This window comes from Gossypium raimondii, chromosome 10 (assembly GCF_025698545.1).
Source record: "Gossypium raimondii isolate GPD5lz chromosome 10, ASM2569854v1, whole genome shotgun sequence".
Taxonomy (NCBI): Eukaryota; Viridiplantae; Streptophyta; class Magnoliopsida; order Malvales; family Malvaceae; genus Gossypium; species Gossypium raimondii.
In genome coordinates this window covers 43,036,338-43,053,347 of record NC_068574.1, presented here as the reverse complement: position 1 = coordinate 43,053,347, position 17,010 = coordinate 43,036,338, and the positions used below count along the sequence as shown (strand labels likewise).

Genomic DNA, 17,010 nt, shown 5'->3' with positions numbered 1-17,010 from the left:
AGATTTGCTTCAATTATATGTTTAGCATAACACTCGACTTTTCTTATCATATCTTCACTTTGCCAATCACATGTTGGAACACATAATTATTTCTATTTTTTCACAACATCCAACACAAAGTCACAAAGGTAATTTTAGACTCTTTTCCACTAGCTCCAACCCATAATTATGTTTACATATAGTTATTAGTATTTATTTATAATTTCTTCATTGTTATTATTTATTTAATGATGATATATAATGATATTATTCACATAATATTTTTCCTTAAAAAATTACATAATTATTAAAATATTTAACAGATAAAAAATAAAAAAATACATAAAACTAGTTTAATTTTAGATTAGATCCATTTTATATAATAGATTATAGATAGTGTCGTTCTTGGATCCATGATATACGTCACTTCAACTTTACAAAGGGGCTTTGGTATTTGTGGATTTGCAAGGCTCGCTCGACTTTCTCAATATCAAATAAATCTTCTCAAATCTCCCTTTGCTATTCAATAAACAATCAATCAATGGCTTCCTCAACATCCAGGATCACCTTCCGCATAGTAATAGCGCTGCTCCTCCTCTTGGCCCTCTTCTACGTCGGCCGTCCTCTTTATTGGAAAATCTCTGCCACCATCCACGACATCCGCCACAACAAGCAAACTGTTCAACAAGGTTCTTTCTCTAAATCTTGCATCGGTTTCTGATATCATGTCAAAGAACCCTTCTTTTTTTCTTATTTCTTAATTTTGAAGATTTTAATCCACGCATTTGATTGCTGACTTTGTTTTATTTTGCAGGTATATCACAGATTATGCTAGAGGCCCAGAAATCTGTGGGGTGGTTTACTGATGAATCCGATTCTGGAGTCCATGAAAAAACCAGCAAGCAGGCGGCTTCAAGGAGATTACTTTTTAGGGTTTTATGATGGGAAAATCCCCCCCCCCCCAAGTTATGTGGTACTCCATTGGTAATCAATAATTTACTGGGATAGGATGTTTAAAGGAATGGTCTAAAAGTGGAGATGTTTTGATGGGTAGAGTTTAGTTACTGCAAATGTTACAAATATGATGCTGTGATTCTAAGATTTTGAGTATTGTTGTATGAAAATTATCTGTTTCCTTTGAAAAACTTGGATTTTTTGCATTTGACTCTGTTTTCATATTTTGAGATTTTGATTCTATTGAACAATCTTTTACTTGGCCCAAATTAGTTTACCAAGTTTGTACAAGAGTTTAGGGTATCAAATTTTGTTATTAGTACTTTTACTTTATATTAGCTATGAATTTAGCATCCAGTCATGCACTTCAATTTGATCGATTTTGGTTTGTATTTTTTGAACATCAAAATTTCATTTATGGTGTAAATGTTTTAGGTTAAATTTTGTTATTAGTATTGTGATATATGTAAATTATAGATTTAGTTCATATTTTTTAATTTAATAATTTTTAGTTTCAATCTAATAGCCATTAAATCTAAAATTATGTAGCTTTTTAATAGATACTGACTTTACCGCTATGTATCGACCAGTATCGATGGGACAGAAATTTAATATTTTAGCCGATTGAACCTTAACTCAATTTATATGAACATTGTTGTCAATAAAAGAGAACGTGAGTTCGAGTGTGCTGAAGCACATTATCCTCCTATTTATGAGTTGAGGATGGGCTATAGATAGTTCTAGGTATTGTGTTAAAAAGAGCGACAGTTATAATCAGAACTTATAATCTATAATGAGATTGTTAAAAAAAATTAATATTTTAAATCAATATTTATTATTTATTATGTCTTAATAATTTTTAATTACTTAAATGATAAAATCTTATCTTGAAATTAAGTCATTTAACTTAATAATTTAAAAACTTGTATATAAACATTGAAAAATATTATATTTTTTATATTTGTAATGGAGATATATTTGCATGTATATTAATATAGTTTTATTAATAAATTAGAACATAAATATATAAAATATTGATAAATTTGAAATGATATTCCTAAAATAAAAACTAGATGCTAATTGATACAATAATGGTAAGCATGCATGATAGATGCCATTGTGTTTTTGGGTATAGGTAAACTCGATTATAGTAGCCATTTGATTATGTTTAAGTTTTCGTTTTGTTACTTAATTAAAAAAGTTATAATTTGGTCACTAATATTTTCGAGTTTGATTGTTTTACCACTCGAGTGATTAATAAAATATTGATGTGACACTTTTAATTGGTATAATAATAAATTTAATTTTTAACGTTTATATTTTTATTAATTTAGTCTTGATTTTATATAAAAATTATTAAAAAATTCAAAATGCTTTTTTTTTAATTCTAAAAAATATAAAAGAAGAATTATAAAAAATTTTAAAAATATATAAATAAAATTAAAGTATAAACACATAAATAATAATACATAGACATTAAAATTGCATTGTAAACAACAAACGGATTGCAAACCCAAAGAAATTTGGGAGCATAGAAGAGGCTATAGTGATGGGTCCATGGAATTTGAGACCATGTAGTAACGTGAAATGGGGACTAAAGAGGAAGCTGAAGAAGAAGCTGAGAAGGGAAAACTAGAGGTGTGCATGGGCTGGGCCAGGTTCGGGTCAGGCTCAACTAAAAATTTAGGCCTGTTTGTTAGGCTTGGGCCCGTCATAGCTCGAAAAATGGGTCTAAATTTTGTCTAAGCCCGACCCGGATAAAAATGTTAAAAGTCGAGCCCAACCCGACCCGCCATATTAATTTTTATATTATTTTTATATAATTTTAAAATATATATAATACATCAAAAATACTAAAAATATCAAAATAAATATTTCCCAACAAATTGAAAATAAATTTTAAAAAATATGTATACTTAAATAATACAAAGATAGATGAACTTAACAAGCAAATGCCTCTAAAATAATAACAAAATTAACAAATGTCTTTAAAATAATAACAAAATTAACAATAAAATAAGTTTTATACAATATCCAAACAATAATAATAAAATAGTAGCAACATAATAGTAAAATTGTAGCAAAATAGGGAGAAAACAATAAGAAACTAATATTAAAAAAAACAAAAAAGATTTTTTTTGTCCTTTAGTGAATTCGGGCCGGACCCAGGCCAAAAATGCCTTATCCGAGGCCCGACCTATTTTTTAAACGGGCCTTATTTTTTGTCCAAGCTCATTTTCAGGGCCTATATTTTTGCCCAAACTCTCTCACATTTTGAGCAGGCCTTCGGGCCGGGCCAGGTGGCCCGACCCATGAACAGGTCTAGGGAGAACCAAGAAATGAGGGGTTGGCCTCCTTTCACACCCATTTAGATTGCAAATAGTTGGCTTTTTTTAAAAGTAACCTAAATGTTTTAATTAATTACGAAAATGACTTAACTTAAAAATCATGTTTGTAAATGACCTAATATTGGTGCCACTGCTGGCCAATGATTACATTTAAAAAAAATAAGTTTTTGTGGTGCCGCTTGAAAAATTTACGGTACCTAACTGAAGTGTGATTATATAAAATATTTAGAAACCTAATGAAGCAATTACTTTTTTTTAGATTGACTGGAAAAAAAGTTTGCCCTCACAATATGACACCAAATTAAATGCTTTTCAATTTTTGGTCTATTTGCATGTTAGATTTGTCTACTTTTAAAATTAAATTTAAAAAGCTCTTAGAAAATATAAGAATAACAAAAATAAACCATTCCATTTTTTTAGTTTTTTTAAAACAATAAACTTAAAAATCTATATAAAATTATCGATTAAGTTTTAACTCGATTGGCATGGGCATTGTTGCCAATGCAAAAGGGCATGAGTTCGAGTGCGCTGAAGCGCATTATCCTCCTATTTATGGGTTGGGGAGGGATTGTGAATAGTTCTAAGCATTGTGTCAAAAAAAGCAGATATGATCAGAATCTATAATGAAATTGTTAAATATATATATAATTCTTATTTAAATTACCCAAATATATCCCTCAAAATTTTTTTTCAAGTTTATCTAAATTCAAATATATTAGAGAATGAATTGAAAATGGTGACACCAAAGAAATCAGGTCATTTACATACATGATTTTTAAGTTGAATCATTTTCATAATTAATAAAAAATTTAGGTTACTTTTAAAATGAACCCCAAATTTGTTGAACTCGGACCGAAACCCATTATGATACTCTGTGCCATCTTTGTTGTCTTTTCTATTGCTACTTTTCAGTTTTCACCTAGAGAAAAACTAGGGTTGGTGAAAAGGGAGGTGGGAAGAAAATTCTTCATTGGTGCATGAGCATTTGGTATGACACCCTGGGAACGAGACAAAAGACCAAAGAGCTTCACATTCTATATCCTTCAATTGTGATAGGAGAGAATTGAGAAAATGCCATATTTTTCTACCCTTGGGTTACAATGAGAGAATGATGGTACAAACTTTGCGTCCCAGTGGATAGAACATTAACGTTCACAGTGGGGGAAATCTGATTAAGTGTTTTTTTGGCTATGCAAGTCGAGCAAGAAGGCGTTGTAGTGCGTCAGTGATAAAACCTTAATAAACTTTGAGCAACGACAACTTAAGCGTTAAAGAGAGATCATCATTGGAAAAATGACATTCTGCATTCATGCAAACATCATTCATATACATCTAGTTAGGAGCACTTGATTCATTTTGATCATGTCATCCTAATCACTAAGCATAGTTAGATTCATAAAATAGATTAAAAAGGTCATGTTCCCTAGAGAACAGATCAGTGAAGATAGCAGGTCTTGTCTTCCTGTATTGGTAGCGAAGTAGACTGAAGATAGCAGATTTTGTCTTCCTGTATCGGCAACAAAGTAGATCAAAGATAGCTGGTCTTGTCTTCCTGTATTGGCAGCGAAGTAGACTGAAGATAGCAGAACTTATTTTCCTGTATTTGCAGCAAAGTAGATCAAAGATAGCAGGTTTTGTCTTCCTGTATTGGCAGCGAAGTAAACTGAAGATAGCAGATCTTGTCTTCCTGTATCGGCAGCGAAGTAGATCGAAGATAGCAGGTCTTGTCTTCCTGTATTGGTAGCGAAGTAGACTGAAGATAGCAGATCTTATCTTCCTGTATTGGCAGCGAAGTAGATCGAAGATGACAGATCTTGTCTTCCTGTATTGGCAGTGAAGTAGGTCGAAGATAACAGATCTTGTCTTTCTGTATTGGCAACAAAGTAGATCGGATATTGCAGATACTGTCTCCCTAAGCAGTAGTGGAGCAGACTGAGGATAGCAAACCTTATCCCCTTGAAGTTGCAGTGGGGCAGGTTGAAGATACAAGTCTTATCTCCCTAAAGTTGCAGTGAAGCAGACTGAGGATGTCAAACCTTATCCCCCTGAAGTTGCAGTGGGACAGATTGAAGATACAAGTCTTATCTCACTGATGTTGCAGTGTAGCAGACTGAAGATAGCAAATGTTTCCTTGAAGAGCCACAGATCTCATCTCTCTGAAGTTGTAGTAGAGCAGATCATATCAAACTTTATCTCTCTGAAGTTGCAGTAGAGCAGGTTGAAATAGCAAATCTTATCCTCCTGAAGTTGCAGTGGGGCAGATTGATCGTACTAAGTCTTATCTCCCTGAAGATGCAGTGGAGCAGATTGAAGTTACTAATCCTACCTCCTTGAATTTGCAGTAGAGCAGTAGAGTGGGTTAAAATGATGGATCCTATCTCCCTGAAGTTGTAGTAGAGCAGATTAAAGATAGCAAATCTTATTTCCCTGAAGTTGCAGTGGAACAAATTAAATCTACCATAACTGATCTCATCTCTATGAAGTTACAGTAGAACAGATCATATCAAACCTTATCTCTTTAAAGTTGCAGTAGAGCAGGTTGAAGTAGCAAACCTTATCTCCCTGAAGTTGCAGTGGAGTAGACTGAAACTGCTAATCCTATACCTCTAAAGTTGCAGTAGGTCAGACTAAATCTACCATAACAAGTCTTATCTCCCTAAAGTTTTAGTGGAGTAGACTGTAGATAGCGGATCTCATCATGTCAAACATTATCCCCCTGAAGTTGCTGCGAAGAAGATTGAAGCTACAAGTCAGACCTTTCTGAAGTGCAGTGGAGTGGATTGAAGCTACAAGTCATATCTCTCTGAAGTGCAGTGGAGTAGATCGAAGCGACAAGACGCAGTGGACTGAAATGAAGCTACTAGAAGAAGAGAAGCACCAGAACAAGTTAAGAATTGGCGAGACCGGGCAAAATTGGTCTTTCTTGGTCTTTGCTCTATTTTCGTTACACTACAACGAGCAAAGAGGGGCAGCTGTACAAGCTCAATTTTGCCCAGCCCAATAACAGACCCAAAAACAAACCAACACCCTAACCCAATTAAAACACCAACCCAATTTCTACAGCCCAAATGGCCCAAAACAAAAAAAGGGTCTGGAAACCCTAGCCCTAGGTGCACCGCACCTAGGGTCTTCTTCTGCCACTGCCGCCTGCAGCCACCTGCCCACTCGCCACCGCCACGATCACGTCGCCACTTGTACCTACAAAATAAGGAAGAAAAGACATTAAAAAGAAATAGACAAAAAATTGTAAAATGGCTATAAAATGCCATTCAAATCACTGTAAGGCGGGTCCCCTCTTCTTTCACAAAGATTTTGAGAAATAAAAACTAGAAAACGTTTTTTAAAGGTGATTTTTTTATTGTTATTATTATTATTATTATTTCTCTTCTCATTTTCTCTTATTTTTTTACAAACGAAAATAATAATAAAAAGAAAAGGGGGGCAGATCTACCTGAAAACGTCGCTCGGCTCCACCGCCGGAGCCCCTGCCGTCTCTGAAATCGACCCCCAAAGGCTGAGTTTGGGGGGTCCTTTCTCGCGGCCTTCGAGCCAAGAAAGCCCAACCTTAAATCGGGCCCTAAAACGGAAGGCTGAAACACCATCTCGCGCAGCGCCGGCCACCGTCCACGGTGGCACTATGGCAGCGCTACATCCAACCTAAAGGCCGGATGTTTGAGAGAAAGCAAGAAGGGTTTTGAAATTTTTTTAAAAAAGTGGCTGAAATGAGGTTTTAAAAAAAAATCTGGTTTAAGTACCCTAAGCTAAACGGCGCTGTTTTGCCATTAAGGGTCAGGTGCCAAAACGACGCCGTTTTGGCCCTGACCCGCGTAGTGACCCGACCCTAGTGGAGGATCCGCGTGTTTTCTTAAAAAGAGGTATTTGCGCGTGCAGTCCCTCCGATTTTGCAACACGTTGCAATTTGGCCTTTTTTCGTTCTTTTCTTTTATTTTAATTTAGCTGCACAATTTTATTTTTGTCTCATTTTAGTCCCGTGCAAAGTGATGCGTTTTGCATGGCGGGATATTTCCTTTTGGGTCCCCCTCCTTTCGCGCGCGTCACAAATTAATCATTTGTCTTATTTTATTTTTGATTTCTCCCCTGTGATTTTGTTTTATTTTCAATTTAGTCCCGTTATTATTTTTATTATTATTAAACTTATTAAACTTATTATTATTATTATCATTATTATTGTATTTATTATTATTACTTACCTTATTATTATTTTTATTTACCCATTTATACCCCTTTTAGATTTTGTTATATATATACATACTTATATATATTTTATATACTTTATAATTTATATATATACATATTGTTCTTATAATATATATATACGTACATATTTTTAACTTTTGTAAATATATATACACACACTTTTATATATATATATATATATATATATATATATATTTCTTACTATTTTATTTTCATAATTTTATATACATATATATACATATATATATACACATATACATATTTTTTTAAATTTATATCTATATGCATACATATATATCTCTTTACATTTTTAATTGTATTCATTTCCTTTAATTATTTATTTACATTTTCATTATTATTTTGAAAGAATGTTTTAATTTTATTTGCTTATATGCTTGTATTCTTGTATGTTATTGTTTTGTCCTTTTATTTATCTCATTTTGTTGCTATTGCTCGTATTTCTTTTACACCATCGTATCCAATATTGTTTTGTACGCATATTAACATCGAGTTTCATTTCTACCATTTCGAGTTAGATTAATTCGATGCATGAATTATGATTTTTGAATAAGCAAAACCTCGTGTTTAGATTCGAGAAGGTCGTACCCTAACTTACTGGGTTTCGATTTTCACAAATAAATCTAAATACGTGAATCTTTTTTTTCTCTCAAGTTTTAAATGATCTCGGGATTTAAAAAAAAAGATCGTGTCCTAACTTACTGGGCATGACCCCTTTTCTAAACCCGAGATAATTAAATATTTTTTAAATAAGTAAATTTTAGCATTCATTCGCGCATCGGGAATTCAAGACATTGTGTCCTAACTTACTGGATATAATTTTCTTTCTCAAATAACGTGAAATATGTATTTTTCCCAAAAATTTTCAACATTTCAATAAAGGATCATATTTTAAATCTCTTCAAAGTTTTAAAATTTTGACACTAAGACATTAAGTAATTAACTAGGTACCAACTTTTGGCGTATCGAGGGTGCTAATCCTTCCTCGTGCGTAAACCGACTCCCGAACCTGTTTTTTTGAATTTCGTGGACCAAAATCGTTGTTTTCATAAAATCAAATCTTTTATTAAAAACAACCACTTTTCAAGGTGACCCGATCACACCTTATCAAAAAGGATTGGTGGCGACTCTCATTTTCGTTTTTGTCCAAGTTGACCCCGTTTTGTCAAAAAAAATGGTGTCAACAAGTCTTATTTTGGAAAATTTATTAAAGCATCTCGCACAACCTCATAATATTATTAATTAATTAGTTAGTAGACATTTAACAGTTCACGCGACTTAACCAAATTCTGTGTTACATCTCATGCATACCAAGCACATGTTTGTATCCAAATCACACATAAAACATCTAAAGCTTACTTCGATGACCAGCGGCTCTTCAACCTACACTTTCAAGTTAGTCGAACAGTTATTCAAACCAATTGTCAAACAATCATAATTCATCATTCAATCATCTATCTAATGCAATGATAAAAGTTTTAAACCAAACAATTAAATAGTCTATAGTGTCCAATTACAACCTGAAAATTATAAGTCTAGTACTAAATCTAATAACCTGGTCCCGCATTGCCTTCCTCATTGGGTTTGGGAATACAACGACATACCCAGGTATAGCCTCGATTTGGATCACTTAGATGACTCACTCCCACACCTCTTCACAAGCTAAGTCACTACAATATTATAAAAAAGTGGGTGAGCTTATGAAAGCTCAGTAAGTGCTCAAACATACTACAAATAAACACATCAGTTGGGTTACAAGGTGACAAACAATAACGGTTTACATATTATTGCAGTCTACACAAAATAGTAAATCACACGACACAACAATTCTCATAAAATAAGTGGTGCACATATAATAAATAATTCACATAAAATGGGCAGATCAAATAAATTATCAATTCGCACCAAACATCTGTTCATATGAAATAACAGCTCTTGCCAAAGGACAGCTCATGCAAAATAATAGTTCATATAAAATACCAATTCATACCGAATAACAATTCATGCAAAATAACAGTTCATGCTCCATCATAACTCATGTATCTCAAATAATGATAAATTGACATTTTTTGTGATTATGAAACTTATAGAGGACTCTATCACTACACATTGGATAAACGGATCTCCAAAACACACCTTATGACTTATAAAGTCATACGCTATCTCTATGTAAGCGTAGCACGTATGCTCACATTCTCCAAACACACCACGCTATCTACGGTGAATGGAGCTATGCTCAACATTCCCTTATCTCTCCAACGCATCTCTGGGCCACAACCCATCGCAATAAAAAGGGTGAGTACTCACAATCCTATGGCATGCCAACTATATCCAATGGTTCTATAAGGTCACAATGCCAAAATATCTCTTTAATACATTCACAATATTCAGTATAATAGGGCTCGCAATTAAGTAGAGCTCACACATTATAACACAGTTCGCAATTCGCAGTAGAGCATGGTTCGCAAATAATATCACTTCCATGCAACATATATTGCACGCATAATCACAGTTCACATATCATTCATGACATATATCACATAAATCATTGTTCGCATATTTTATTTATCATAGGGCACGCAATAGCTTAGCTTACATACAATACAACTCAAAATCTCACAATACACAGTTTGGAAAATTAATATAGTTCGTCATATTAATATACATCACCAAATTAACATGGTTCGCCATAATAATATAATTCACCAAGTTAACATGGTTCATAATATAACACAATACACAAATATAATTGGTTCACACTACAGTTGAGCTTGCACTTAGCATTTCACGATAATATGATTTTGCACTAATAAAAGCTCCCAATATCGTAAAACTCATAATTCACTTACGGGTTCGTGCATGCATAAATGTGCATTATAAATAAAACTCATATGTTATAAAAATCCATATTATAATATTTATTTTTATATCTGTTCGCAAGCATTACATAACCATATACGAATATATATTACATATATATACCTACCTATTTAGTGACCTTTATCACCAAATTTTAGCATACATTAAAAGTCCCATATACATTTATATATATTAGATGATACAAAACCTATAAACGCATATATATTATATATAATAAAACCCACACATATATATTATATATATAACACCAAAACCCATATATATTATATTTAAATAACAAAACTCATATATGTATATATTACAGTACTTCAACTTACCTTTAATATTTAGCTCACACACAAACGCAATAATTAGATGCACAATTCACACACTTATCACGTCAACTACATGGTTTGCATCTATGGCCTACCTATTTTATTCTTATAACTACATGCACATTTTAAATTCATGCATTTGGCTCATTAAAATCGCACAGCATACATACCCAACACTCAACAAATTTGAAATGGTTTGCACTAGGAGAAATCAAGGTTCGCATACTAATTAAGCAGGGGATTCACATATGTTACCTTAGCCTGTGTACCAAAGTTTAAATGTAGTATATTAAACCACTCACCTTAGCAAACATTGTTTCAACTACCATGCTCAAGTAAGCTTTATTTACCTTTGTCCATGATTGTAGAAGCTCCCAAATGAATTGACACTTTTCATACACATCAAACACATTACAATGGCATTACTAACATCAAGAAACACCACCAAATCATTCCAAAATCCTAGATCAAAGCCTATTAACCTCCATACTGAAAATTTAACTAGTTTTATCAAATAGGTGTTTAACCACTCAAATCTCACTTCTAAGCTTAGATTTCAACTTCATACATCTTAAATATCATCAATTACAAATATAAACCATCAAATTTACCCAATTTCACCGATTTAATTTTTCCAAAAAAATCAAGCTTATGTAATCTTTTAAAAAGGGAAAAACATCCAATTTGCTTAAATTCATTAAGGATTTGTTAAATTAAGACCAAATACCTTTTAATTACATCAAAATGAGTTAGAAGTCACTTTAAAATCAAAGGTTAGCCAAGAAATATGAGATCTACCATTTTCAAGCCAAAAGTCAACTTAAAATCAAGTGACATATTGAGATCTTGATTAAATCATTTAAATCTCGAATTGAAATAAAAACTCAATTAGTTGAATCATAAAAAGTTAGAATATCACCTCAATGTTGCAAAATTGACGAGCTATGGAGCTAATTCGAGCTAAAATGTGTGAAGATCTCTTAAGGATCTTAAGGATGAAAACATGAGTGTTCTTCAAAATTGAAAAAAGATTTTGTGTTTAGAGAGCTTAGGAATAAAAAAGGATGTACTAATTTTGGGAGACAAGCTTTGATTTTGTATTTGGTAAATTTTTGAAGAAGATGAAGAATGGGAGGGAAGGAGATGTGAGGGTTGTTAAATAGGCAACCCATTTTTAAAAATTGGGCCATTTCCCATTTAACCACCTCTAATTTCTTCCTTTTTTTCAAATATGTCTTTACTTTTCAATTAAAACCAATTTCAAAATTATTTTCAAATCAAACCTCGTTTTTAAAATCCATTTTAACCAAATTAGTTCTCGAACACCTAATTTTAATTTATTAACTTTAAATTATTAATTATAATTATTTTAATATTTTATTTAATTAATTCCTAGTTATTTAATTATCTAATATAATTACGGTTTCCGGTTCACTAACCCCCAATTTACATATCCAATTCTCCTAACCCAGTTTTTGGGATGTGACATTATCATTGATGCATTTTGAAGTTTTTGTGCTATTATGTTATTTTATAAGCTTGGAGATGAAATACGACTAATTTGTAAAGTAAAATTTGTTAGTTTTGAGTTTAGGGACTAAAATGTAATTATTTCAAAATTATCATGGAATTTCTATAATTATGGATTCTAGAGGGTTATAAAAGGATGAAATTAAAATAGATTGAAAAATAAAGCTTAAATGTTAAACTTATGCTTGATTCTGCTTTTAGAGACTAAATTGAAGAAAATGTAAAACTTTAGGAACTTTTTAAAATGAAATTGAATTGATATATGCTTATAATAGAATTTTATAAAAGATTTTGAATTGATAAATTGAAATAAATTATTATACACAAAGAATTGAACCAATCGTATAATAATCGAGGAAAATGTAAAATTACAGATTAGTTCCCGACACCTTATCAATTGTTGTTTTTGCTAGGTAAGTACATATGAGACTTACTTATTTAATTCATGATATTTTTGTATTATATTTTTACTTATTAGTTTAGATTGTTATGTAATTTTGGTGAAATCGGCATCTAAAGGACTAAATCGTAAAGAATGAATGATATAATTACCACAAATAGGTATGATGTATTTAATGGAATTGAAATGTATATATAGATGGATTATATGAATATGATGGCATTACAGGTTAAGAATGTATATGAATATGATGGCACTACTGGGTTAAGAAATGTAAAACTTTAGGGAACTTTTTTAAATGAAATTGAATTGATATATGCTTATAATTGAATTTTATAAGAGATTTTGAATTGATAATTGAAATAAATTATTATACACCAAGAATTGAATCAATCGTATAATAATCGAGGAAAATGTAAAATTACGGATTAGTTCCTAACACCTTATCAATTGTTGTTTTTGCTAGGTAAGTACATATGAGACTTACTTATTTAATTCATGATATTTTGTATTATATTGTTTACTTATTAGTTTAAATTGTTATGTAATTTTGGTGAAATCGGCATCTAAAGGACTAAATCGTAAAGAATGAATGATATAATTACCACAAATAGGTATGATGTATTTAATGGAATTGAAATGTATATATAGATGGATTATATGAATATGGTGGCATTACGGGGTTAAGAATGTATATGGATTGTTATTCGAAATGTGAAAAATGAGTATACAATTTCAGGGTTTGAAATGATAAAAAAATGATAACGGTGTCCTTGTGAACTTAGTAAATGATTAAGATACGAATGACATGCCATTAAGGGTCAAAAAGAAATCGGGTGTTGCTCAAGGATTTCTTTATCAATGGCTGAGATCCAACATGTATTACAGATTCTTGACAACTCAAGTGAGCAGCATAGAATAAAGTTGCAAAACAAAACCTGCCCTACAGCTTGAGTGAGCAGCCTAAATATCACAACTTGTGTGAGCAAAGCAAATTATTCTTTATCGATGCCTAAAATCCAGCACATGTTGTGAATTCTCGACAGCTTGAGTGAGCATCATCGAATAAATCTTGTATAAGCAAATCAACTCTACAGTTTGTGGAAGTAAATCAATTTTGTGTATCCAAGTTCAATATTCTTTAGTTTTCCAAGCGAAAATAGAAAGTGAAACGGAGAATGAAATGTATGAAATGGTGAGCAAAAATAAAAATTGAAACAGTGAATGAAATGGATGAAATGGCGGTACGTGAATGGAAATAAATATACATGTTATGAAATGACTATTACATGTTATGAAATGAGTTGTTATGTAACAGTCTATTTTTTAGTGGTTTCGGGGTCACAAATCTGACGAGTAAGTCCGTAAATATTATTATTTAATATTTATGAGTCAATAATAGCAATATATTGAATTTTGATTTGATTAATTTTTGCTTAGTGAACAAATGTTAAGTTCAAGTGGTTTGTCCCTAAAGTCAAGTGATTTTGGAAAATGAGGTTTCCAAACCTCACTTCTATAAATCGAGCCCACAAATATTTTTGTTAAATATTTATGGAGTGATTAAGAGATTTTAACATTTAAATAGTTAATTAAGTAAAAAGGACTAAATTGTAAAAGCTAAAAAGTTAGTTTATATTAGTTAATTGATTAATTTAAGATAGGTAAAGGGGTTTCTGTGGCAATTATGCCATGTTTAAAGGGTAGGTACGGTTGATGTTGTTTTATTATGTTAATATATATGTTTTATTAGTTAATTAAAAGAAAAGATAAATTAAGTTGAAATAAAATAAACAGATAGGCATAATCTCTTTCATTGTTCTTTAACCACCGAAAAACCACCATTAAAATAGAAGAAGAAAGCTTCAAGCTCCCTTGCCATTTGTTCAATTGCATGTAAGTGTTACTAAGCCTGTTTTTAATGGTTTTTATGTTTTTGTAATCGTTGTAGGTTAATCTAGCTAACCTGGGAATCAATTTATAAAATTGTTAAAAGTTTAGGGAGTTACCATGAATGTTTAAGTGTGTTTGTGAATTTAATTGATAGATTATTAAGCTTGGTTGTTAAATATAAGTATTTTGTTAAGTGATTTTGATGAATTTAATGTTTAGGGATTAAATTGTTGAAATAGTAAAATTTAATGTAAATTGTGTGAAATGAGGAAAAATATGGGATGTTATAAGACTAAGGGAAGCTAGCATGAATTTTTAATTAAAAGTGTTAAATTGCAAGTTTTAGATATAGGGACTAAATTGCATAAAGTGTAAATTGTTGGGGTAATTTTATAAAATGATGATGGAAGGACTTAATTGTATAAAATTACTTATTTAAGTGTTGGAATGGTTTAATTGAATGAACTAGACTTGAATCAAGGAAAACTAAGGTTTTGGATTAATTATCAACTTTACTTTTACAATTGTTGTAGTCGAGGTAAGTTCGTATAATGGTTAATTCATTATTTGTAGATTTGTTTAAATGTTAATGAATAATTATGTTAGTTATATCTTGAATAATTATTATGTGTTATATACTTAATGAGATTAAATGATTTTGGTGATAAATTGACAAATTGTGGAAAATGTAAATTTCATGAATATGCATATGAAATGTTATATCGAAAAAGGAATCGAAGGATGTAATGCATCCCGTTTGAACCTTGCAAATACCTAGGATACAAATTACATGTCATTAGGGGTTATACGATTTCGGGTGCTGGTCTTGGATGTCCTACCAAAAGGCTGAGGTCCTCCATTTGTTGTGGATTCTCTACAGCTCGTGTAAGCAACATCGTGTAGCTTAACATTCCGACCCACAACTCATGTGAGCAGGCATATTCATAGCTCATGTGAGCATTACAGAAAGGGCTTCAGTTACATGTATAGGTACACTTTATGTGAGCATGATTCCTATATATCCGATGTTGTTTCATTTAGTTCAACGGGTAATAAAGGCTTAAACGAATGAACTTAATTATATAAAATGTTATGAAACTATAATAGATAGAATTGAAATTTTTGGCATAAAAGCTTTAAAGGTATGAATGTTACATATTAGAGATGTGATAAATGTTATGTAAATGTATTTGCTTTTAATTATATGTTCCTTGATGTGGATGAATGTTGATGTTTCATTATTGAACTTCCTAACTTGTGAGGTTGGTGTTGTAATAGGAAATGAATAATCTCTTAAGCATGTCAAAGGAATTATTTATGAATTACATAAATTGAGCCTATTCGGTAAGTTTTCGTTTAAGATTTATACGAGCTTACTAAGCATTATTTGTTTATATTAGTTGTTTTCTTTTCCTGTAGATCATCGAAAAGCTCAACCAGTTAGAATCTTGGCGGAGCACAATCACACTATCCACCCATCATTTTGGTAGTTTTTGGTTACTTTGGTTGATGGTTATAAAAGGCATGTAGTAGATCTTGAATGATGATTTGATAACTTGGTTTGTTTTGAGTTTGTGCCAAGCTTATATGTGTCTTAATGTCCTTAGTTGATAGATTGCAAATGAAAGTGTAAATATATGGTATGTGACATTTATGTATGATCATATGAAAGTAGGAAAAATATGGTTGAATGGTATGCTTTGAAATGGTTATTTGTTATATATAATTTATGCTTAATGAATGAACTTGAAATGTTGAATTGAGTCAAGTTGATGTGTTGCCAATTGATGTCATATTGGTTAGACACCTAAGTTGGCTGATTTTGGTATGTTTTAAAGTGTTTTGGTCGTGTGAAAATGATTGGAAATGTTATGGTTTGTTTTGCAAGAAAAAGGTTAATGTTTTGGCTTGTTTTAGGGGTAATTTGTGAAACACACGGTCTGGGGCACGAGCTGTCACATGGCCATGTGCCATTATTGTTTTGGGTATAGGTTCCACATGGTCTGAGGCACGACCTGTGACATAACTGTGTGTCTTAAGGCAGTATGTAACATGGTCTAGCACACGACCGTGTGACCCAACTTCAAATATCCACACGGGAGGGCACACGAGTTGGGACACGACCGTGTGTCTAGACTTTGAATGTCCACATGGTTTGGGTTATGTCACACGGCTGGCCACATAGCTGTGTGACCCCTGTTTCCAAAATTTTCAAGTTTTTCTAAAATTTTCTGTTTTGTTTCAAATTGATTCCGGAATGTTCCTAAACTTATTTTAGGGCCCCGTAGGCTTGATTTAAGCCCCGTAAGTGTAATTTTTACCATGTTTAGATTCAATTATTAAATGTTAACATTTAATTTGTATAATTGTTTCTGTTGTGAAGTTAAATGTTCTGCTTTGCTTGGTACTTCGTAACCCTAATCTAGCAACGGAGACGAGTTAGGGGTGTTACATGTTAAACATGTATTTGATAATG

At 31.8% G+C, this 17,010-nt stretch overlaps 1 protein-coding gene across 1 annotated transcript; it reads left to right on the top strand.

Annotated features, from left to right (window-relative positions):
- Nucleotides 1-386: 386 nt before the first annotated feature.
- LOC105778632 (uncharacterized) lies at nucleotides 387-1,202 on the top strand. Its single transcript, XM_012602366.2, has 2 exons — nucleotides 387-668; nucleotides 794-1,202. The coding sequence occupies exons 1-2, from the start codon at nucleotides 521-523 to the stop codon at nucleotides 919-921; spliced, it is 276 nt and encodes a 91-aa protein (XP_012457820.1). The 5' UTR covers nucleotides 387-520; the 3' UTR covers nucleotides 922-1,202.
- The last annotated feature ends 15,808 nt before the right edge of the window (nucleotides 1,203-17,010 follow it).